The sequence below is a fragment of the Podarcis filfolensis genome (genome assembly GCF_964270895.1).
Source record: "Podarcis filfolensis genome assembly, chromosome: 10".
Taxonomy (NCBI): Eukaryota; Metazoa; Chordata; class Lepidosauria; order Squamata; family Lacertidae; genus Podarcis; species Podarcis filfolensis.
In genome coordinates, this window is record NC_139612.1 from 47,972,885 (window position 1) to 47,996,941 (window position 24,057).

Sequence of the window (24,057 nt, forward strand, 5' to 3'; positions counted from 1 at the left end):
TATGATTAATTAGTGATCATTCAATCACTTAATAGCTTAATCACATATTGCATCATTTAATAGCTGATATAGCTGGGTAAGTAAATGTTTGGTTTAATGTTTATCTAAGCATTCCATGGTTAATATGACATCATTTAATTTCTGCTATAGAGATATAAATAGAGATGATATAGATATAGATATAGATATAATCTCTCCAAAGCTTTACTTGGGGGATGATTTACATCTTCCAAATTAAAAATAATATTACAAAAAGCATTATAGTGATGGGCAATGTACGTCTAAACATATTTAGATTTGTAAATACTTTAAAGAAAATTGAAGCCCTCGAGTGAAAGACATCAACATTTTACCCAGAAAAGTTGAGAGAAAGTATTGGGATGCAACACATCTTATGGGTGTTTTCCCCAAATTAAGAAGTTTGGGGCAGAAATTATAAAAGAAGCAGAAATAATAACATGATCGGTCTTACCAAAGGACCTTTTAATTGTTCTGTTTGGTAACACTGAGAGTTAGCTCTGGCAGACAACAGAGAATTAGTTCAGCATTTATTATTTATTCATAAAAATATTTATATACCACTATTCATTTAAAAAAAAACCTGAGTGGTTTACAACAATTATACATAAAACCATACAATAAAAATGACAGAAAAATATTAAAATCAGAAATCAGATCCCTGTTATGGAAAGATATACTCTTAACTGCCTGCATAATCCAGAGGAAATAGAAAAGTTTTCAGGAGGTGTTTAAAAGTGGAAACAGAAGACACCTTTGGAATCTCTATGGGCAGAATATGCCACAATACTGAGCTGAAGACACTACAGGCTTAGTTTATTGCTTTTGGCAAATGAGCCTCATAGGATCATAGAATTGTAAAGTTGGAAGAGACCCCATCTGGCCCAATGCCCTCAATGCCAGCTCTAACTTGCCATCTTGGGGAACAACCAGCAATGCTCCTACAGATGAGGACTGGCACCTTATTTTCTGAAAAAAGAGAGCACTGCATATATTTATAAATAAACCATATATCCTAAAGACACTGCAGTCTCCACTGTTCCTCATTCCAAAGAGACTGAGCCCTGGGTATATAGAGCCTGGAACCCCTGGAATCTCTCACCACTCAGAAGTTGAAGTGGCATGCAACAATATAAAGCTGAGCGGCCAGAATTAAAGAAAAAAAATTTCCCTAGATAGGCTCCAGTTTGTGATAGGGAGCAATGGCCTTCAGGAAGAGAGAGAGAGAAACTTTTTATCTTTTCTATCCTACAGGGTTTGTATGTTTGGGAATTCAGTGGGCAGGATGAGTCCCTGAATGTTTATCTTTGCTATTTGTTTTGCTATACATTTTCTGACACATAATAATATTTCGCCAAACTAGATACGGAACTATTAATATTTAGCCTTGACAGGCTTGCTTTTAAAAAATAAATACATAAATACATAAATAGCTGACATGAAAGGAGAGGGAGACGGGGAAGTGAGGGGAGGAGGAGGAGGAAGAGAGAAATTCAATTCAATTCACCTTAAAAGGCAAACATACTTAATCCACACTTTCCAGAACAATACGGAAACTGAAATACAGCTATCCTTCTGTCTGTCTGTCTGTCTGTCTGTCTATCGATCTATCTATCTATCTATCTATCTATCTATCTATCTATCTATCTGAAAATAACAAACAGAATGCTCTGCAAAAATGTGTGTATTAGGGAAAATGGCATAAAAATGTGTATACTGTATTGGTGGGGGGAGAATTTGTACTAAAATGCTGGTGAATTTTCCTGAGGACATTTAAAAAATACTTAAATAAATCACATGTTGATATGAAGCTGTGGAGAACTGAAGACTGGGGAAAATGAGAACTGGGGAGACACTGAAACAGATTTATCCCTTTTTAGGGCAAACAAGTCTGTGTTGTGAGAGGTGGGGGCTCTTGTCCCTGCTGCCATTCCTACAGAATCAAAGAATTGTAGAGTTGGAAGGGACCACACACAAGCACCCCCCCTCTGCTTTTCACAACGGGAAGAAAGCTCAATACTAGTGACAAAAGGAAAGACAACAGAATGATGTTCATGTATGTCCGTGAGGCATGCCCACTCTCAAGTCTTGGCAGAGGGCAAGGGTGGTCTGCAGCTTGTTCCCAAGATGCTTGTCCTCACAGAGAGGCTTGCTACCTTTCTGAATAACTTCTGATAGTTGCTCCTGTACAGATCCTGCTTGACTCTTAGAGGCTTCTGCCATGGTCTTGGAGCCAGGGAAGAAACAGTATTCACCTACCTGGCTTAATAAAACTGGGCTACTGTTGCCACCAGGTTGGAATAAAAGGAAGCCCTTGTGTTTAGGCTCATCTGGGGAGAAAGGAAGCCCTTCCTTTGACACAGATCTTGGGGTTTGGGGCATGCTGGTGACGTAGTCACTAAATGAGTCCTGGGACACGACTGGAGCATTAGCTGGGTGCCCAGGACCTGCTTCCTTCTTCTGGACCAGCTGTGAGCTTGAGATATCATCCCTGGTTGGGGTCAATTGTGAGGCAGCTGTGGCCATCGTAGAACAGAGAAGGCTTCCATCCTTTGAGGTCAACAGAGGTGAAGGGAGCAAGAAGTCCCTCTTTTTACTTAGTGATAGATCTTCTGTGGCAATGTAGTCTAAGGACTCATTTTGACCGTGGTTCTTCGTGCTAGTAAGACTTTGTGACCTCAAACCTTCATTTGCCTCCTCCAACCTGTCACTTGCCACTCGGCTTCCTTGCCTTTGAAGAAGTTGTTGCTTCTCCTGCTCTCGGACAAGGACAGGAGACGCTGGCGGCTCTTCCTCTTTCCCCGCAGGTAGAAGCTGCTGGAAACTAGAGCAATTATGCAGTCCCACAAATTGCAGAGCCACAGGCGTCTCCTTCTTTTCCAAAGAGGCAACTTCCGAGTCCTTCCGGTTCTCAGGCGAAGAGGATTCTGGTGGGAAGAGTAAGTATGGGCCATCAAAATCAAACTTCCGAGCCTTGTGGCTACAGAGTGGCTTGTCGGGCTGATCTAAAAATTGGCCGGCATTGGCCACAGGAAGTTCTGTTCCTTTCACATGCTGGAAGGCAGTGGAATGTGGTGTTGTTTTCCCTGAACTGGAGGCTTCAAGAGACTCTGGGTGACTAACCAGCTTCTGGCTGCAGCAGAGGAAATAAGTGAAAAATGTTAGTCAGTAAAGAGAGATCTTCCCACCCAAACAGGTTACTCCAAGACAATACCCCTACTTAAGCATTTGCCCGAGTGTGTGTAGGCTAAATGTGGGGAGTGGGCAGGGGCATACATGCAAGTCCCACCTCAGCGTCCTCCCATGCACCAACTCTGTTGAGAGGGAGGTCTGAGGAGGAATTCATCTGAAGATGCTGGGATCAGGAAACCTGTCTTATCAGGCCATAGCTCAGAGCCAGAGCATCTGTTTTGCATGCAGAAGGTCCCAAGTTCAATCCCCAGCTAGTGGCTGACTTGGGTACTATGGCACCCTGTGAGAGACCAAAATTTGGTGTACAAACACCCAGTCCTCACATTGCCTTTCCAAAAGTGGTTAGGCAATGCATGGCTCTGGAATGAGGTGTAAGGGCTCTGGCATGGTCCTAGAGCCCTCCTACCTCCTTCCCAAAGCTGGGAAAGCACTAACTAGGCTTTCAGAAGGAGCTGGGAGGACTCTAAGACCCTGTCAGAGCCCAACACCACCTTCCCACAGCCCAGCACCTTGCTTACTAGGCTTTGAGATTTTGCCCCCTTGGCTCAGCAGCCACCCCTGCCCCCAACATCTCCAGGTGGGGCTGAGACTGTCCCCTGCCTGAAACAGAGTGGGTGAGGGCTGCTTGAGAATTAGTGTAGACAATACTGAACTAGATGGACCAATGGTCTGCGGCTTCTTATTATGTGCCCACTTTCCAAGCCATTGTTGGCTTGCTAGTGAACAGGAATCAGCTAATTAGAGCGACAGAAACCAGTACAATTCTTTGCCTATCTGCTAAGAGGAAACCCCGCAGAGTTAAATAGAGCTTACTCCCAGATAAATGTGTATAGGATTGCTGCCTTAGTGTATACATGGCCTGGAAACATACCAGCTAGTTTTCTGAGAATGCCTTGGACAAGCAGTGTGTCCTTCCTTTAGATGTACTCACCTTTCCAACGTACAACTGTTCACTTCCTCCCTAGAGCTCTGGCTACTACTGTCCTCTGAGCCATTTAGCAGCTCTAGTCTCTGAAAGGACACAAGGACACAAGGGCAGTGTGAGGATACAAGTTAAACACAGGGTGTTTGCGAGTGAGACCATGTCCCAAGTGCTTTAGTAGTACAGGGCATCTGCATATTCCTGCTTTCTCATGGGCACCTGTGTGCTGGCTTAGTGCCCATACGCAGCTGGTCTCATCTTCATTCAGATTCTACCTTGTGTATCAGTTAGGTGGATCAATGGTTTGACTCTAATAGAAGGGAATTTCCTATGTTTCACATTTCCAGACTGTTCCAGTGCAGATCTTGGCTCAAAAAAAGTATCATCTTTGCTTTTTCAAAACAACATGTACACCATACATTGAAAGCACTTTTATATCACTTTAACAGTCATGGTTTTCCCCAAAGACTCCTGGGAACTGTAGTTAGTTCAAGGTGCTGGGAATTATAGCTCTGAGAGATTTCTCCTAAGAATTCTAAGCACCCTTACCAAACTAGAATTCCCAAGATTCTTTGAGGTAAGCCATGACTGATTAAAGTAGTATAAGAGTGTTTTAAATGCATGGTTTTGAAAATATGGATTTAAATGCAGTTGTTCATGTGGATATTTTTTTTAATGTGGAAATGGAATGAAGCAGACTTGGGGTGAATCAGTCAGAAGTGACATGGACCTGAAATTGGTCACCCACATAGGAGAGCCTTAATGTCCTTGGACCTTGACCAAGGCCAAACACACAGTGCTGAAGTATCTCATGGAAGATGGTTGGATACAAAAAAGTATCAGAAGGAATGCCTTCAAACAAAGAAGCCCAGTACACTTTTGCAAGGCAGAAGCAGAGATGCTAATTCCAGTCCAAAGGAAATCTCTCTCACCGGGAAAAGGTTTGGGAGAAGAAGCGTCTTGGGAGGGTGTGGGATGGCTTCCTTCCAATTCTTGCTCTTCCTGTAATGAAGACATGAAAGCAACATCAGTCAAACCAAGAAGAGTTTCCATTTGCTCTCTGTGGTTGGCAAACATCAGTCCATCTATACTTCAACAAATGCCGCATGAAACAGCTTCTGAATGGAAGCTGCTCAATGTGGCATCCATAGGATTGTTCACTGCTTGAACCAGCACCACTATGTTAGAAGGATCTCCACATTGCTGCTGTTGCCACCCAAAGTGTTTTCAAGTGTTTTCCACATGCTGTTTCAACCACGGTGGTGCATTTTCTTTATTCCAGATGTTGAGAGGATGTCTAAAATAATAGATGACATCTGGTTGCTGCCAGCTAAGCAACCAGGCAAATCTGGCAGTGCTGAGAGCATGTGGTCAGCAGATTCTTAGTCATTTAAAGCCTCCACTTCACCTGGCAGCAGCAGAATGAGAGATAATTAGCTTGGGTTGAAGACCAAGCTAGCAGAATGAGAGATAATTAGCTTGGGTTGGAGACCAAGTCAGTTTGGCTCCCCCCTCCCCACAACAGTTTCCATTCCAGCTACTCATTATGCACATTAGATGTGGACTGAAATTTGGCTGAACATTCTTCAACAGGAGACTGAAATTGTCCACAATACTACGTTCATGGGGGGGGGGCATAAGAAAATTATCAGAAAACCCAAATTTTCTTTAGGTCAGCCAACTTCCCCACTCCCAATTTTGCATCCTGCGAATAGGAGAGATAATTTTGGGCACAATTTGCAGATCCACTTTTAATTTTGTTTCATGCTATTTTAATATTGTCGAAAGAAACAGTGGGCTTGGCCTCTGCACCTTCCACTTGTCTTTCAGCTCACTGCTTCCTTCAAACAGTGGCATTAACAGAAGAGAAATTTCTGAGAAAGGTTCTGAAAGTTTCTTTTGCAACCTTCTCCAAAACTGCTGGAGAATTCCACCCTAGCCAGAGACTGTTCAGCAGCAACAACACACACACACACTTTGCCCTGCACAAAGAGGGTAAGGATTTTTGGAATACCCTCACCCCCTTCAACCCTTATAAAAACGAGTATATCACTTTTAGAACTGACACCTGAGTTTCCTTGTTTTCCTCTTCCCTCCTCACCCCTTAACCCTTTTGTGTCATTCCTTTGGATTGTATGCTTGTGGGCAGGAACCACAATGCTTTTAATCTGCACACAGCACAGAATAAATTCTATGCACTTTGTACATGACAAATAATAATAACAATGCCATGACACTATGCCACCCAGCATAGCCTGCATGTATATACATATTTCAGATGCAGAAAGGATGGAGAACACTCCTCTTTGTGGATGTTAACAAATTGTGAGCTGTCCATGTGCAATGCATCACCAATGCAAATGTATGTTCTGGAATATTTATAGAGGTGTGGTTAAAAAGACAATACCCAGTCCACATAACGAACAGCTGTATGCTATGGTCTGTTCACTATATGGCAACAGCCACCACTTGAGAGCTCTGCAACCCCTTGCAGCCAGTTCCCACCCTCCTTCACTCCACTATTGTGTGCCAATGTATCCAGATGCCCAACCCATTTGTAACACATGCTTACCTGAGAAGATAACTATGGCAAAAGCACATGCCTGCCATCATCACAATTACAGAGACTGCTGCAATCAGTATAATGCTCCAAGGAGGCACAACTGAAACCGAACAGAAGATTGCAACATCATCAGAATGCTGAGAGATCAATTGAAAGGAAAGTTAAAGCAAATTGCACTTCAAATTTGAAAACTGACTTTGAAATCAAATTACCGTATTTTTCGCTCTATAACACGCACCTGACCATAACACGCACATAGTTTTTAGAGGAGGAAAACAAGAAAAAAATATTCTAAACGAAACAGTGGATGTATGATTTTTGTGGTTCATGCTGTGGCCACAGACGTGATCTGACGGTGAGTTTGGGGTAGCCCAATGCAAAAATCCTGAGGATCCACGTGGATCCATGCTTTGTAACCACGTTTTTCGCCATTGCAGCCCCATGAAACAGTGGGTGCGTGTGTGTTTTTTGGTGCAGGCTGTAGCCATGGATATGCTATGTGATCTGATGGTGAACTTGGGGTGACCCAGTGCAAAAATCCTGAGGATCCATGTGGATCCATGCTTTGTAACCACATTTTAAGTGGGGAGGGAAGGAAAAGCATTCAAGGGACAAGGAACACGCGTGGGGTGTGTGGAGAAGGATGCTGCTAATGATGCAGGAGAGGGGTTTAAAGGGAGAAGGAACATGCGTGGGGTGTGTGGAGAAGGATGCTGCTAATGATGCAGAAGAGGGGTTTAAGGGGAGAAGGAACACGCATGGGGTGTGTAGAGAAGGATGCTGCTAATGATGCAGGAGAGGGGTTTAAGGGGAGAAGGAGCTCGCGTGGGGTGTGTGGAAAAGGAGCTTTTCGGTGAGCTGAGCGGGGAGGGGGGAGGGAAAGAGCACTGTTGCTTTAAAGGAGCCAACCGGACAGCAGCCACTTACTGCAGTGTAAGAGCTCCTTTCCTCTCCCGCTTTGCTCCTTCTCTCCCTCTTTGCTGCTTTACGCAGATAATGGTGAATCCCCTGCAACCCAAGTCCTGCACAGCGGATCAGCTGAGACGCTGGGAGAATCGTAATTTCCCCCTCTCCCTCATCCCGTGCCCTCCTGTCCCCAGCAGCCTTTTTAAAAACTTTTTTACTGGTTTTCACTGCGCTCGTGGCTCAGAGCCCTCCTGTGCCCTGCCGTCCCTCTGCAGCCTCATTGCTCCCTTTAGAGAGCACACGGACCTTTGCTAGCTGAGGCTGCAGCAGCTGTTGCTGGCTACGCGGCGCTTTTCCGGCTCGCTATGGCTCCCGTTTGTCCCTCCTCGCGTGTAAGCGGCTGCTGCCCGCTTTGCTGCCATGGCTCTCCTTCCCTCCCTCCTCCTCGGCTCCTCCCCCTCCTCCTGGCTGTAAAGCAATCAAAGCTAGAGCCGTGCAAAGCCCTGCAAGCAGCTCCCGCTTTGCTTGACTGACGGCAGCCATGGCTCCGGTCGAGTGCATTCGCACCGTAACACGCACAGGCATTTTCCCTTACTTTCTAGGAGCAAAAAAGTGCGTGTTTTGGAGCGAAAATTACGGTAGTGTTGCCTTTGCTTCAAGTGTTCTTCAAGTGACGTAGAGGGTGCCCTCCCACATGCCACAGTTCAGGGTAGGAGATGTTGGGAGCTCGGCCTACACTTGAGTAGGACCCTGGCAGAGACACATGCTTGACTGGCATGTTCTCTCCCTCCTGGTCATTCGTTCGGGAGCTTCAAAAGCTTTATTCTGCCCGAACATTACAGCGACCGATGCCAACCGACACCGGCACACTTAGGGATCCACAGAGTTTGCGCAGTTTGCGTAACAGACCTCAGCAACTCAGCATTTTGGCTAATCTACCTTATTTGCATATAAACACACATGGAGCACTGCAACATGGCTCCCTCTCTCTCTAGCATCAGACAGCAAAGAAAAAAAGAACGAAGAACAATATTCCCACTTCACGGAACACAGTAACACAAACATCGTGTTTCCGTCACTTCTCACTCTGTGGAGTCAAAACATATACCATCATGTGATAGACAAAAATCCCATGACTGCAATCATTGAGCAGGAATTCTAACAGGAGAGAGGCAGGGAAGCTGATGCTCACTTTTCCCCTGCTCTCTGCAGGAGCTGCTGTGGCCGGGTGCGTCTCACCATGATTGAGGAGGGCTGCTCTCTGCCACCGGGTCAGAAGAGCTGCTGCCGCAGGGCGAGAGGTGTGCCACCCACTCGCCTGCCATTTTGTCATGACACCTGGGGCGGACCACACCCACTGCACCCCCCTTCCTACGCCTCTGCTCAGTATGTGCCTGTCCATACCAACTCTTCAGCATATCGCCTTCTGAAGACAGCAATAGAACCTTTCCCCCTAGAGAAGAAAGGTGGACTAGAGCCCTTGTTTGGAAACTCCATTTGTGGCTTACCCCTGTGTGTTGTCCAGTCATTTTCCTTGCTCCATTCACTCCATGGACCATCATATGAGTAACCACGGACTTTTGCCCGCACCTTTGCTGTGTAACTTGTGTCCTGTTCCAACAACTCTGAGGGGAAGGTGAACCATGTGTCGTCACTGTTGCCCAAATGGTCCTGAGAAGAGAAAAGAGGAGAAAAACGAGGGAGAAGATAACACTTGGCTTTTCTCAAACTATGGAGGAGCAATTTATTTACTGCTCACCTCTGAAGGCTTTCCGGTTTTCCAGTATGAGATTTGATATGTCTCTGGAATTCGCAGAGTCGAATTCCTAACTTCCCATTTGAGGCTGTACTCCTGGTTGTCCTGGGTTGACACAGACAGCTTGAAAGGTGGGCCTGCCTTGACTGGAAAACAAAGGATGCATCAAGAACAGAAACCTATCTCTTGTTAACCTGTTAAAGAGTATTTGCGAGGGTAAGGTCAGGGTGAGCCCAAGCAAAGCAGGAGTTTACCCCCGGGAGCCCCTGGGACTTCGCTGAGGGACTAGGATGCATTGCCAGCTCCCTTGGAGAAGTGGCAACACCAAAAGCATCCTCAGAGTCTCAGATTGATGTGCTTCTTTCCTTATGGAGTGTCTCTTGAATTGTGCTACCCCAAGTGGCTGCTAATTCATTTTATGGCTTTATAACCCTTGTTCCCTCCATGAAAGGACAAGGGTCTTCTATTCATAGAATCATAGAATCATAGAGTTGGAAGAGACCACAAGGGCCATCGAGTCCAACCCCCTGCCAAGCAGGAAACACCATCAAAGCACTCCTGACATATGGTTGTCAAGCCTCTGCTTAAAGACTTCCAAAGAAGGAGACTCCACCACACTCCTTGGCAGCAAATTCCACTGTCGAACAGCTCTTACTGTCAGGAAGTTCTTCCTAATGTTTAGGTGGAATCTTCTTTCTTGTAGTTTGGATCCATTGCTCCGTGTCCGCTTCTCTGGAGCAGCAGAAAACAACCTTTCTCATCTTTCAGCTATGGACCAGATCCAGACTTGCTCAGCTCCCACAAGGTTGTTGCACCTTTTCCCTTCAGAGTCTTGGCCCTCACTTGGTCTGCCTGTAAGTGGCACTGGCACTGTGTTCAGCCATGTGATTCTGTCTTATCCTCACATTTGCTTCTTCATGACTGCATACAGGTGACATTGCCCAGGTAAGTCACAAAGCAAAGCAAAGTCATAGGAGCCCGCATGTGCCCCATAGAATTAAGCTTTGTGGACTTACTGTGTTTTGCTGCCTCCATCACTTTCTCTTCCTCTTTTGGCTGCACAGTCACGAGATATTGGCTTATCCTCTCGGGGTTGGCGACATTGATCAAACAGCTTTGCAGGACATATCGGGTGGAAGGCAGTTCCATTTGAAGGACTGGAGAGCATTCCTTCTCTCTAGGAACAAGGAAGATACAAGAGGAAGTTAAGTTTTTTTAAAAAAGGCAAGAATATTTGGATGTATTTTTGCTTCATACAGAAAATCTCACCCTGTTTCTGGGCTGGCTTTGTAGAAGAGTGTGAACGAGACTGAATTGGTGACCTCTTGACGCACCTCCCAGCTGCAATTTAGCTGATCAATGCCATTAAATAGACAGCGGAGGTTCTTGGGCTGAGCTTCTGCATCATCTAATGGGAGAAACCAGAAAGAATAAGCCCTGTCTAGGGTCATGCAGCGCTTGGCAAAAGCTAACACAGGGAAGTAACATTGCGGAGGTATTTGGTAAGAAGTGCAACTAGAAATGAAAAAGAGGATCCATTAAATATCAGGCTTCTCAAAGAAGACAAACCAAACTATATAACACAAAACAATTCATTGATCAAAACAGAAATAGGGGTTGTCCTGCAGAGAAGACACCAGTGCAAATTAACTGCCATTAGTGTTGTGGAAGCCACCATGAGTAGATCAGAAATGGGGAGCCTGGGTCCTCCAAATATTGCTAGCATCTAATGAATTAATTCCAAAGGAAACAGAAACTATGTACACAGTGCATCCCTGGAGTCCTCACCACTTGTTGAATTAAGGTGCAAGGAACAATAAGATGGGAAGTGGGTTAGTAAATGTGAGGGAAGCCTTGTATGCAATAGGCTAAGTCTATTTAGAATGAGCACAGCTGAAAGTACCATCACCTCCTGGTCCAATACTGGATGTCATGGACAAGGCAGATCAGAGTTTACAGCTTCTGACATGCTCCAAGAAAGGTTGAGAGCAGACCGAGTCATTATAAGCATCTTCTGGAGACTTATGATCTTCTGGCTCAGGTGTCTCCTGATCTCCAGCAGCAGACTCAGAGTTCTGCACTTGGTCAGACTCCTTAGTTGTAGACTTTGCAGCCCATGACCTTGAGTCTTGATTGCTGCTGGACTCTGGGGTCATGACAGGTACAGGTTAACTCCAACAGACGTCCCATCATGTTTTGAGGTGAACCACCAGCATCATGGAGTTCTTTCCAAGAGTGATCAAAATGTCTGGGTGTGTCTCAAATCTTCGCTTCATCTCAGTGAAAAACTTGAAGCTTCTTCACAAGCTGCTTAATGGCATCACAAACACAAAGCTGATGGTGGGCACCAAGTTGGGAAAGGCTGCCTAACACCATGGGTGTCTACAGAAGAACAGCGATGAGATATGCATGTGCAAGAGCATCCAGAGTATTTGAGCAACTGAGTGCAACTCATCCAGAGCTAATCTTCCAGCATAAATCTTATCCAACTGGCATGCAGCTCTTCCAGCAGCTTAGAACATACAGCCATGACCATAAGGAAAAACCATCTCTTTGCAGTATTACCTTTCCATGTTTTCGGTGTCTCCCAATAGACTTCGTGGCTCCATTTACTGTAATGGCCAACAAGACCACTGCCTTGTCTTGGTTTGCTTCGAACGCGAGCAACATAGGGGCTCCCAGGCACAAGGTCATTGTGGAGGAAAAGGCATCTGGAGGTGTTTGGCACCAAGATAGAGGTGGAATCCTAGCAAGGGAGAGAGAGAAATTTGCATAGAGGGTGGAAAGAAAGATAAATACATTTCCATAGTCGAGCGGTGGGACACCGTATATCATATACTCTATATACTCCAGCCACCCTTTCTCACAGGGGCCAGCTTTGGGGCCTATAGGAAGCCAAAAGTGGGAGCTAATCACAGCAGCACTCCCAACGCTTGTTCTCTCCAGCAACTGGTATTCAGAGGTCTATCACCTCTGATACTGGAGAGAGTACAGAGACATCATGCCTAGCAGCTACTAATAGCTTTATCCTCTTTGAAATTGTTTAAACTCATTTTAAGGCCATCCAAGGTGGCGGTCATTATATCTTGGGGTAGTGAATTCTATAGTGCTACCTTCTGTACTCCATTTAAAACTCTTAATTTTTGAAAATCAGTCAGCACTTCTACTAATGGTATCGAATACACTTCGTGTGTAGAATAATATTTTGTGCTGGTTTTTAATAATAATAATAATAATAATAATAATAATAATAATAATATTCATTGCATGACTAAGTGCAGGCAGAAATGTTGATGTGATACCTATGTTGATCATAGATACCTCCCAGAGTTCCCAGCGCCTTTTGTAGGTCACTTCAAAGTCCAGGGCTCCATCCAGCCAATGTCTTTTATTTGTTCCACCCCCTGTTTCCCAAGCCAATAGGTAGTCACCATCCTCTGTGACAACAATATCTCGAACCTGGGGTGGAGGAGGTCGTACTGGAAGAGTGAATAAAGAAAAACACAGGTTAATCTTTGCTCAGGTGGAAAGGTACAGATCTGCCTATGGTACCTGCGTGGTACATGACAGAATGCCTCTTCTTGTATCTACCTACTGCTAACTGTATCTAAGAATGTCTTTCTCTATGTATTCCTTCAATCTGAAGTTCAGAGGGGGGCCTTTTGGTGGTAGCCCTCTGGCTATGGAACACTCCCTATAGGGAAAGTCACGTACCATCTATGCTGTTACTTTTTCAGTGTCAGGCTAAAAACCTTTCCTTCTCCCCGAGTCTTTTAAGACCACCTGATTTTATTCCCTGTCTTCTGCTTGGCTCTTGGAGTTTTAAGATTTACTGTGCAATTGTCCTACAAGCATTGTACAGGTGTTTTAACTGATCCGTACAATGCTTAGATAAGTTGCTTTATAAAGCATCTAACAAAGTATAACAAATAAATCTTCATTTCTTGCACCTTGGACCTATCCACTCTTAACTGGAACAGGAGGCAATTGGTTTCAGTGGAATTTCCCACCCTGGAGGTGTGCTTAAGATTGCAGCTTGTGGATCAATTCAAGAAAGCAATAAAGATGGTTTAGTTGACATTCAGTCAAGGCCCAAGGTCTATTGATCCGATGTCTTCACCAACAAAACACTGATTGTGTCAGCTTTAGAAGTCTAACTTAGTGATATTTCAAATATTTTTACATTGCAAAGAGATGACAATGTGAAACTGCTAAATTACAATAAATTGAGAGGTTCAATGCTATCTCCTGTGGAATGAACGAAGACATAGACGTTCTAGCACATTATGTGCATTAATTGGTTTCCCAATGTCAGGCTGTCTCAGTTATCAGCAACTTTGCAACTCCCGTGCAGCCTTGGAATTCCTCCTGCTAATCTCAAACTCTTGAACTTTGGTCCTTGCTCTTGGACTGGACTGATTGTTGCTAATCCTTTTCCTTGTAATAGCACCTAGCCTGGATTCTGCTCTTTCCAAGCCACTGAGTTTGTGCCTAAGTGGACCTGTTATTGGTTTGGGGAGGTAGGCTGGGCACATGCTGTACATGAACCTGAATGCCCTCTGCTGCACTTTCCTGAACCAAATTATTTCCTGAAAGTGACTCACTTGCTTCAGAGGTTGCCAACGTGATGCCTGCCAGATGTTGTTGGACTCCAAGTCTCATCAGCCTCAGCCAGCATAGCCAATGGCTAGGGATGATGGGAGCTGGAGTCTAACATCTGGATGGCACTACATTGGCCACCTGTGGCCTAGATGGGACACTGCTTGTTCTGACCCCTCAAGACTCCACCCTAACCTTTCCACATCACCATCAGTGGCTGCCTTAGACCACCAAGATTTGACTAAATTAAGCAAACTGCCACATCCTCCATATGAGATTCATCACGCTGCAGAACAGGATATTCAGGAGAAGACTGATATCAACTTCTAGGAACGTGCATCTCTACTCAACATCTCCAAACCAGGGTGAGGGCATGACTTAGAGGGAAGAAGTGGATTCTTAACAACTGAGATAAAATAATTCTGGGTGAGAAGAATCAGAAGGATGGAAATATTTAAGCTCCCCTTTCTTGCTGGCTGAGGCTGATGGGAGTTGGAGTCCAATAACATCCTTGCCACTGAAGGTTCTCCATCCCTGATTTCAATGTTCGTCACAGACTCAGAATGCCATATCTTCATCAAATGTCTACTTGGGCTCTCAGCACCTTCAGATTTAAAATGAGCCCCCCAAATCTATTTTTGTTTCCTCCTGATGGTGATGTGGAAAGGTTATGGTGGGGGCTAGAGGGGTTACCATACATTAACCTAGACCAAGCATGTCCAAAGTCCAGCCCGGGGGCTGCGTCATGCTATCTGTTGCTGTTGCTGCATGTTGTAGTCTCCATCATCTGGGGCAACAGGTTGACAGCCCAGGAATGGAGATGCCAATAATAATGGAGAGCTTGTTTCTTTGAAGTTTGACCACAGTCACTGTTCTCTTCTGTGACCTCAACACCTAAGTGTAAGTGTAAGTTAAACCCAACAATTTCTGTGGGGTTGTAATGTTATTTCCCACTCCCACCTTTCTTCCATGGGATTTAAGGCTGATACACAGAGCTCTTGATGGTCTCCCATCAAGGCACAGATCTATTTAGTTTCAGCAAGGTTGCTACACCCTGTGCTTTTCAGTGGATACCGTAATGTTTGATGTTTTATCATGTTTTTAATAGTCTCTTGGGAGCTGCCGAGAGTGGCTGAGGAAACCCAGCCAGATGGGCGGGGTATAAATAAATTATTGTTGTTGTTAGACAAATTGCATGAGTCCACCTTTCACATTTCTGGGAGATGTGAGTACATACCATTATCAAAGAGGCTGACATTCACCTGGACTTTCAGTTCCTGATCTGGTTTGAAAACGAAGATATTATTCAACCAGACATTGAAAATTGTCTGGTTTTTGCGGCAGCTCCAATGTATCTGTGAATCTTCTTCTTTTGAATGACATGTCATCCGTGTGAGGTTATTCCTATAAGCACCAGAAAGCCTCATTTTATTTACTGGTAACAGCAAAGTTGTTAATTCTACAAGCATTCATTCACAACCCAGAGTCCCAGAGAATGAGTCTGATGATACACAATGCTTGTTACAGCTCTATAAAAAAGACGGGCCATGTAAGCTAAGAGGACTGAGGGGGGATCTTGGGACTATAGACCTCCTGCCCCAATGTTTCAAACATAGAAAAGGCACTTCCTCCTGCCCAGAGCAGGGTTCCTTCAGGATAGTCACAGCCATGCCCCATTCTAAGGTAATACAACCTCCTAAGATATATAACCTTACAATTATACAATAATAATAGTTACAGATGCATTATAATGATCAATGCGGATCTCCATGTGCTGCCTTTCAGCTAGATCTACAAATGATTTGGAGTGTTCCAGTATCTTATTTCAGAGAGACTTAAGTTTTGTTCTGCTTGAAGTTCTGTTGTGTGTAACAAAACTTGCACACTTTTCTCTTGAAACTAAGGGCTCGTGTGTTTTTCATGTTTCTAAATGCTTGACTTTCAAACATACAGAGCTACTACTCGCCTTCTCCAGAGTGATCTTAGGAGCCAATCCTCAATGGCAGACTCACCTTCTTTCACTCTTATTGGCTCCAATCAGCACAAAGGACAAGAAGACATCTTCTCAGTGACTAAAAACTTCCCCTTTTGTGCTGATAGGGTGGCTCTAGGACCCTGAAGACAAGGAGCTTTCAGGGCCCCTGCTGCAGAAATAGTAATGGTTCTTCAAACCCCTGTGACTCCAGTTCGCTACACCTCTGCTCCTGTCCTTAATTAACATGGGGCACAATTCTCTGCTTGTGAGATCTGGCCAGAAAAACATTGTTTAGCTGGAAAAGGTTGGTAAGAGAGTACACTGAAGGTGCCTGCCCAAGGAGTTCAAGGTGGCATGCATTGCTCTCATCACCTCCCTGTTTTATCCTCCCAACCATCTTGAGAGGTAGGTTAGGCTGAGCAACAATGACTGGAACCAAGGCCACTCAGCATGGATGTAGCCAGGGGGTGCAGGAGAGCAGCTGCCCCCTCCAAATCAAGTAAATAAAAAAATAATATTTAACTAACTGACCAATTGCATCACAGTTCTGCCCCTACAGCATAAAGCCTGCCCCCTCCCCCAAATAAACCCTGGCTACGCCCATGCCACTCAGTGAGCTTTGTGGGTGAGTGGAGATTTGAGCTCTGGTCTCCCAGGTCCCACTCCTTTCCTCTAACCACCACACCACACTGACTGCCATTTTCATGCCTCTATATCCTGCTGGCCTCCACCTCCTCTTACTCTTAACAACCACTCCTTCCTTTTTTTTCCTTTGTCAGGCTAAGTTAAGGTTCAGTTCCTCTTTCAAAGGAACACAGAAGAGGAAGATGGAAAATGGAAAGAAACATCACCACTTCATCTTCTGGAGAAGTGCCCCCCACGTCTAACAAAACCGTTCCCTTGCTATTTTTTCCTCTCGCATAAAGGGACCATAGCCCTTTTCTGCACGTTACAAAGAATGTGCAGAGGGGAACATGATTGCAAGCGTTGCCTCTCCTCCTGGTCTCAGCATGTTCATTAAAATGCATGTTCATTAAATGGACAATTTGTTTAATGAGGTGCAGGGCAGGAGACTGTGGCAAGGAGGAGGCGCTCTTTCTCTGAGAGCAACCCGAGGGATGGGTGAATCTGTCTATTTCTGGTCCATGCCATTTTCACATGTATTTACCCATCGGTCTGCCCCATCCCAATTCTCAATTTATCCACGCCTTCCTTCCTTCCTTCCTTGAAGAATATGTATTGAATTACACATTTTAAAATGTATTTTGGAATCCTGCAGTTAGAAGAGGACTCAAGGAGTCAAGTCCAACTGCCAGCTGATGCAGGGAATTTGCTGCTACACAGCATCCAGCCAGCCACTTCTTTAGAACTCCTAAGGAAGGAGAACATACTACTTTCCAAGTCAGCCTGTTCCACTGTGGGTACCACAAGGAAATCCCTTCCCAGTGTTTAGTTTCAGTCCCCTTTCTTGCAATTTGAACCTATTAGTTTGGATTTATCTAAAATACACATTTTGAAACATATCTCTCTCTCTTCCTTTCTCTCTTTCTCTCTCTTTGAAAATAGTTTTTGAGCCGAGAACTGCACAGGAGCACTTGGAAAGTGCAAAAAAAAAAACCCTGGTTGATAACTAAGTGAATGAATCCGTACATTAGTCTGGGAGGCAGAGATCAGGCCTGTTCATATTGGGATTTGCAAAGATCTACGGTAATTCCTCAAGCATCTCCGCCCTTAGGCCCAGCAGCCTCCAGCATTATCTTTTCATCATTCTGCAATGGATAAGACAAGGGTGGGTACCTGTTCCCTACCCCAGGTGCTTTTGGACCAACTCCCATCATCCCTGGCCATTGGCCATGCTGGCTGGGGCTGATGGGAGTTGGAGTACAACAATAACTGGAGGGCCGCAGGTTCCCTATCCTCAGGGACTAGAGGTTAGGCACTCACTGATATGGGTCACTATGAAGAAGCTGCATCTTGACAAAGTTCCTTGCATCCCGGCTTTCATTCCAGGTGCAGGCTGTGTGTGACACATAGTCACTGAAGCAGTCAAGGGTTTCCATAGGTGACTTCTCTGCAAAGGAAAGGAAACATTCATAAGTATATAAACTGGTGTTGGGGAAGAGCCAAAGAAGCAGGGAACAAATGGTTAATGAATAATACATTCTCTAATCTCTTGGTGGTTGTTCATGGATTTAAGGAACATAAATGTTCCTCTTAGCTTCATAGTCTTGAGAATGGAGGGTCTTGTGGCACTTTTAAAGAATGGCATGAGCTTTCAGGGACTAGTGTCAATTTCATGTGAAGTATGAAGTATAATCCTAAATTCCTAAATGATGGTGGAGATGGAGAGGAGCAGGAGGAAGAACTGGCCAGCAAAATAGTTTCATTGGTGACTAGCAAATCTTTTACTGCTGAGAACACAAACAACTGGACATTGGTACACTATTCAACACATGCCATGTGATGAAAATTCATAATCTTGATTCAGACCATGGGTAATCAACTTGGATTTCTGGATTGTTTTTATAAATCTCCCTGGTATCAGGTCACTCTGTAACTGTCCTTAAGATGGTCCTCTTTGAATACAAGAACTCTGGAGGGAGACTCCAACATAAAACCATTAATTTCACTTTATTAGAAAATTCATTTCTTTCATCTTAGGTTTGATTCAGGACTATGGATTCTTATCATGTTGCATGTGGATTTAGAGGAATCCTTGAAGAGAACCTACACATACCTGTCTCTGAACAGATTTTACCCTTTTTTGTGCACATTACTTTCCCAGAGAATTGCAATTGCAGAACTTGGAGAAGTATAGATTTTGAAGAATGGCTGTGTTTTAGTTTGCGTATTGTTTCAGAAAATGTGGGTTTGGTAGGTTCAACTTTAAATGTGGGCTACATTGAATTTCTGCTCCCTTCCTAATTGCAAAGTTTTCTCTCAGTTCAGTGATTTATATTTCTACTTTGTAGGAAATGCCATCCATTCCCTTGTATGGGAGAAAGAAAAGGGGCATGCTTTGAATAACATGAGGGGTCCAAGCTAAATCTCCTCATGGTGACCTCTGTGTCTCTAGATATGATTTGGGTTTTGCCTCATCCCTCCTCTCTCTACCACATAGAAGCCACCTATGTCTGCTGAAGTCAATTGCAGCCACTGAGTTATCTACTTTCTCAATAACCCCACCCCTTTATTTTCATAGCCTCGTCCACCCTGTTTCCATCTCCTGGTGTAACACAGTGGTTGCCAACATGGTGCTTGCAGATGTGCATGTGCCTACAGAGGATGTGCTTTGTTTTGTGGTAACCACAATGGGTTCTCTGGCTTGCAAATGTTCCCAGAAGACCCCCAAAAGTTGGTGACCTCTGCTTAAATTTGACGTGTTGGTCAGTGGGATATTATGTAAAACCATGCAAATTCACAAAGATCCATTTTAATTCTAGTGGCTTCAACTTTTACCTAGATCTCATAGAAAGGTGAAGACTCTCTCTCTCTTTCTTTCACTCTTTCTCTCTTTCTCTTTCTTTCTATGTGTGTATGTGTGTGCTTTCTCTTTTCCTATCTGTTGGTGGGGGATGGGAAGGGGAAAGAGTCAGCCAGAGTTGATGGTGCTCACAGCTTTCGCTCTCAAAATTCCAGATGTTCTCAGAGGCCTCCAAAGGTTTGTGACCTTTGCACTAGGGTGTAACAGAACACTCGACATCAGAGGAGCATGGAAAAAGAAAATAAATTAAAGGTAAATAGAAAAAAGAGAGAGGGAAGAGTGAGACAATGAATACAAAACTCACGCTGAGCTTCAACAACGTAAGACAAGAGACTCAAAGCCAAGGCCACCCTGCAGAATCTCATGTTTCTCTCGTCTCTGTTTATCCTTGAATAATTGTCCCGCTCCTTGGGCTGAGCGCTGTCTGATGCCCAACTTCTTGGTACCTGTTCACGTTGCAGCTCTCCCTGGGTCACCTGCTGAAGGTGGGAGTAAAAGTGTAAATCAAGGGTACTTCTCTCTTCCCACCTAACTCCAAATCTGTTACGTTCAATGAACCCCCACTCACCTACATTGCCTTGTCTGATATCTGCCCCAAACTCTTATTTGTTTTGGGGCAGACTTCACCAACCTGCTGCTCTCCAGGCGTCTTGTTCAACAACTCCCATCAACCTCAGCCAGCATGGCCAATGACCAGGAGAGAAGGGAGTTGTAGTCTAATAAATATTTAGAGGGCACCAGGTTGAGAAGGGCTGCTGGAATAAGCAAACAGCCCAGTCCAAGTAGAGCACTTGCCATCCGTTTTGCCCTCTCTGAGCAAACAGAGAACCCTCTGCTGTAATTGTATGAATTGTACGCCTGAAAGCGGTAGGAAAGTTACCTATCAGGGAAGCTCATCTGCTCTTCTCAATCAAGAAACCATGATCAGCTTTCAAGGAATGCTAGAATTCCCCAGAAGACACTCTGAAACCCCCTGGTGCCAAACCACCGCCGACTTTTAAAAGCATCTAGCAAAGTCAGCACAAATAAAGGGCAGGATAACCACGTTCATCAAGGGCTACTAAGCATGATGGCTATGTTCTTCCTCTGCTATCAGAGGCATTATGCTTCTGAATATCAGTTGTTGGAAACCGCAGGCCCTGTTTGCAGGCTCCCTACGGCCATCTGGTTGGCTACTGTATGAACAGCTTGCTGGATTAGATGAGCCACTGGCCTGGTCCAGCAATGCTATTCTTACATTCTAATGTAAGACTGATTCAGAGCCGGCTCACCCACGAGGCTGGATGAGGCAGCTGCCTCAGGAGGCATGCCCCAAATGCTGTCCAACTTTGCCTCTGGTCTCCCCTGCCTCTAGGAGCAGAGGGACTGGTGGCAAAGCTCTGCAGAATATCTCCCCTCCTGCCAGGTCAGCAAAAGGGTGGGGGCGTTCTGCCACCCAGCTTTGCCACCGGGGGGGTGTAGATCAGGAAGCATGTACCGCCTGTCTGGCAGGGAGAACTGCTTATGGAGTTTGCACCCCCATCACAGAGGCAGCAGGGCATTTTGCCTCAGGTGCTGAAACGCCTTGGGCCCCCACTGCTCTGATTCATCGTTATGACCTCCAGAAAGAACTGCTCCGGTTTCTTTTCAGGTCAGACCGAAACTGGTCTACAGAGCTAAAACAAGGACTCTCACTCTCGCCACATCTCATGGAGAAACTTCTATGTGTGGGGCTGAGAGGAAAGAATCCTGTGATCACTCAAGATCACATTAGTCATGATGTGGGTGACCCATGATCACATCTCCTGCTGACATTTTATTTGCCTAGCTGTATCTGCACCGTACATTTAAAGCACACTTACGCCACTTTAGCAGCTTCCCCCAAAGAATCATGGGAACTGTAGCTGGTTAAGGGTGCTCAGAGTTGTTGGGGGGGAACCATTTCCCCACATGGAACTACAGTTCCCAGTGTTCCCTGGGAAGAGGGAGAGGGATTGATTGTTATACCATTCTCAGAACTCAAGCAATTGGCTTGTTTGACTTACTGTCTCAGACCTACAGTTTAACTGTGAGTTTATGGAGATTTGTTATCCTTGACTTCAATTTCCTTCTTTTCCAAACTCTGGACGCTTCCAGCCTGTAGCATTTTGCATGGGGGTGGGGATTCAAAGGCATGCAGGAATTTTAGTTTGCATGATTAAACTAGATTAAAGTTCTCTGTCATCCTAGCACAACAAATGAAAACTGGACTTTTTGCTGCTTGGAAGGTGCATTAAGGGTGTGGCATCAACAAATGGCTAATGAGAAGACATGTAAATGACCCGCAAGCTTATCAGGATGAATGCTTATTGCCCTGAAAACACAGTTACTTTCCAAGGAAAGCGGGACCAGGAAAGAGACACTTCTCTAATATGCTCCATAGGAGTGTAAAATGGGCCTTATTTGGCGAGTGATACTTTTATTAGGAAAAGGTTGCAGCAATCTGCATGGCATGAATGGATTCACAACATTACACACCACCACCTGCCTACCTTCTGGTTCATCGGCCTCATCCCCCTGCTGTTTTATGTCTCTTCTCCATCCCTTTCTTTTTAGGGCAGGGTACCAATTCCCTGGCCGTTGACTATACAGTAGCTGTGTCCACAGGAATGCATTCTACACATATGAGTGCTTTCAATTTCATGGCTCCAAAACCAATCTCAATGTTTCACATTCATATTAGCAGGCAGTGCTTAAGGGGGTGCATTTGTACTGTATGTTGTTGTCCCCTCTTCAGTTAGTACTTCCCCACCCCTTCGTGAGTTCCAGAAACTTGAGGTTCATTGTGGGCATGTACACAGGTATTTTTCACCTGTGCACATGCTTTTTTAAAAAATAATGTCTATGGAATTGTGCAAGAGCAAGCTTCAACCAGAGACAATGTTTCAAATATGTTTCATGGTAGACAAAATAGCCAAGGGTGTGTGTGTGTTGTTTTTTGGGGGGAGGGGTTAAGAATAATTTTCAAAAGATACCCTTTTCCATCTGCCAGATTAAAAAAAGGTAAAGGTAAAGGACCCCTGACAGTTAAGTCCAGTCGCGAACGACTCTGGGGTTGCGGCGCTCGTCTCGCTTTACAGGCCGAGGGAGCTGGTGTTTGTCTGCTTCTGTAGACAGTTTTTCTGGGTTATGTGGCCAACATGACTAAGCCACTTCTGGCAAAACCAGAGCAGCACACGCAAACACCATTTACCTTCCTGCTGGAGCGGTACCTATTTATCTACTTGCACATTGACATGCTTTCGAACTGCTAGGTTGGCAGGAGCTGGGACTGAGCAACAGGAGCTCACTCCATTGTGGGGATTTGAACCGCTGACCTTCCGATCGGCAAGCCCTAGGCTCAGTGGTTTAGACCACAGCACCACCCGCGTCCCTATCTGCCAGATTAGGGGACAACGAAAGGTTGAAAAAGTGTGCATTGTGCCTGACCGCACCAGCAGCCCACTGAGGAGCACTTCTCAAGGGCAAAGAACTGCCAGGCAGGTGCCTCTGATCATCAGCTCAAGGGAAAGGCTTCAGGGTGGAACAAATGGGACCAAGTATGCTGGTTGCTCCTATGAAAGGCTACAGCTTCCATTTCAGAGAGAGAAAGACTGTGCTTTATCTCAGGAAAGAGTGTTTTTCTCCTGCTTTTCCTCCCCTGTCTCCTGTACCTGAAAGAGCAAAGCAGGGAGCTTCCATTTTCCTGAGTATAATGATCTGCTATCCTAGCCTGCCCCAATTGGCACTGATGAGAGTTGTAGTCCAAAACATCTGGAAGGAACCAGGTTTGGGGAGGCTATCCTATAACAATGTTCAGTTCATCAAATACATGGGAAATGCCCTTTCTTTCCCACCCCAAAATCCAATGATTTTGTCATTTAATTCTCCAAGTCTCTAGAAAGATAGTTTCCTTACCTGAAGCAAGAGATGTAATGGTTTCCTCTAGAGCCAAGGGAGGGTTAAGCCTTTTGGTCTTCTTCAGAGATATAGGAGATCTCCCATTCTTTGGTCTTCAAATAGCCTGGATGAATCGTACATTCAGTGCCTGAGAGCTGTTCTTGAGAATTTTGTCTCGGTTTCCTTTTCTCATACGCTGCCTCCTTTCAAAATCGATTCCGGGATGGAAGAGGAAGTTGTTCTGTTTCCATTGTTATACAGATTGCACAACTTTCCTGCTTCTTCTGACAAAGTGTGACATGTTTTGGGGGCTGGCGAATGAGCACTTCTTGCCACTCTTCTCTTCCTATCACATTCTGCTTGGAGATAACATGGAAATAAAAGACTGTGCGTGCATAGTAACTACAAGTGGGGAACCTGGGACCACTCAGATGATGTCATTTAGCTTCAGTTCCATAGACTCCATCCCACTGAGCAGACAGGTCTGGGGCTCATACAAACCACTCTGCCAACAGCCACCCAGATTCAAGGTAGGGGTGAAGCTGGAACAAACCACAGGTAGTAGTGGTTGGCAGGTCAGGATGATGGTGGTGCTAACCCAACATGGCATCACCAGCATTACTAGGAGGGGCAAGAAGGCGGCAGCAAGGCCAGTGCGGTGCAAACATACTGGCAGGAGCCCTGGACTGGTTCTGCCAATGCATTTGCACTGTGTTGACCTTGCTGCTGCTTTGCCCTTTCCTCT

General features: G+C 45.0%; 1 protein-coding gene across 4 annotated transcripts; it reads right to left on the reverse strand.

The window, feature by feature from the left end:
• Window positions 1-466: 466 nt before the first annotated feature.
• CSF2RB (colony stimulating factor 2 receptor subunit beta) lies at window positions 467-23,579 on the reverse strand. 4 transcript variants are annotated; one of them, XM_083573925.1, is made up of 15 exons: window positions 23,331-23,579; window positions 21,257-21,369; window positions 19,720-19,894; window positions 17,876-18,002; window positions 15,194-15,360; window positions 12,679-12,836; window positions 11,923-12,103; window positions 10,627-10,765; window positions 10,374-10,534; window positions 9,361-9,503; window positions 9,110-9,272; window positions 6,705-6,795; window positions 5,065-5,134; window positions 4,142-4,221; window positions 467-3,151 (listed from the first exon to the last, which is right to left on the reverse strand). In XM_083573925.1, the coding sequence occupies exons 3-15, from the start codon at window positions 19,778-19,780 to the stop codon at window positions 2,071-2,073; spliced, it is 2,622 nt and encodes an 873-aa protein (XP_083430051.1). In that variant the 5' UTR covers window positions 19,781-19,894; window positions 21,257-21,369; window positions 23,331-23,579; the 3' UTR covers window positions 467-2,070. The 4 variants fall into 4 exon arrangements, with proteins under 4 accessions (XP_083430051.1, XP_083430052.1, XP_083430050.1 ...); XM_083573926.1 differs by lacking the exon at window positions 21,257-21,369 and having other exon boundaries at window positions 19,720-19,891; XM_083573924.1 differs by lacking the exon at window positions 21,257-21,369.
• Window positions 23,580-24,057: the final 478 nt, after the last annotated feature.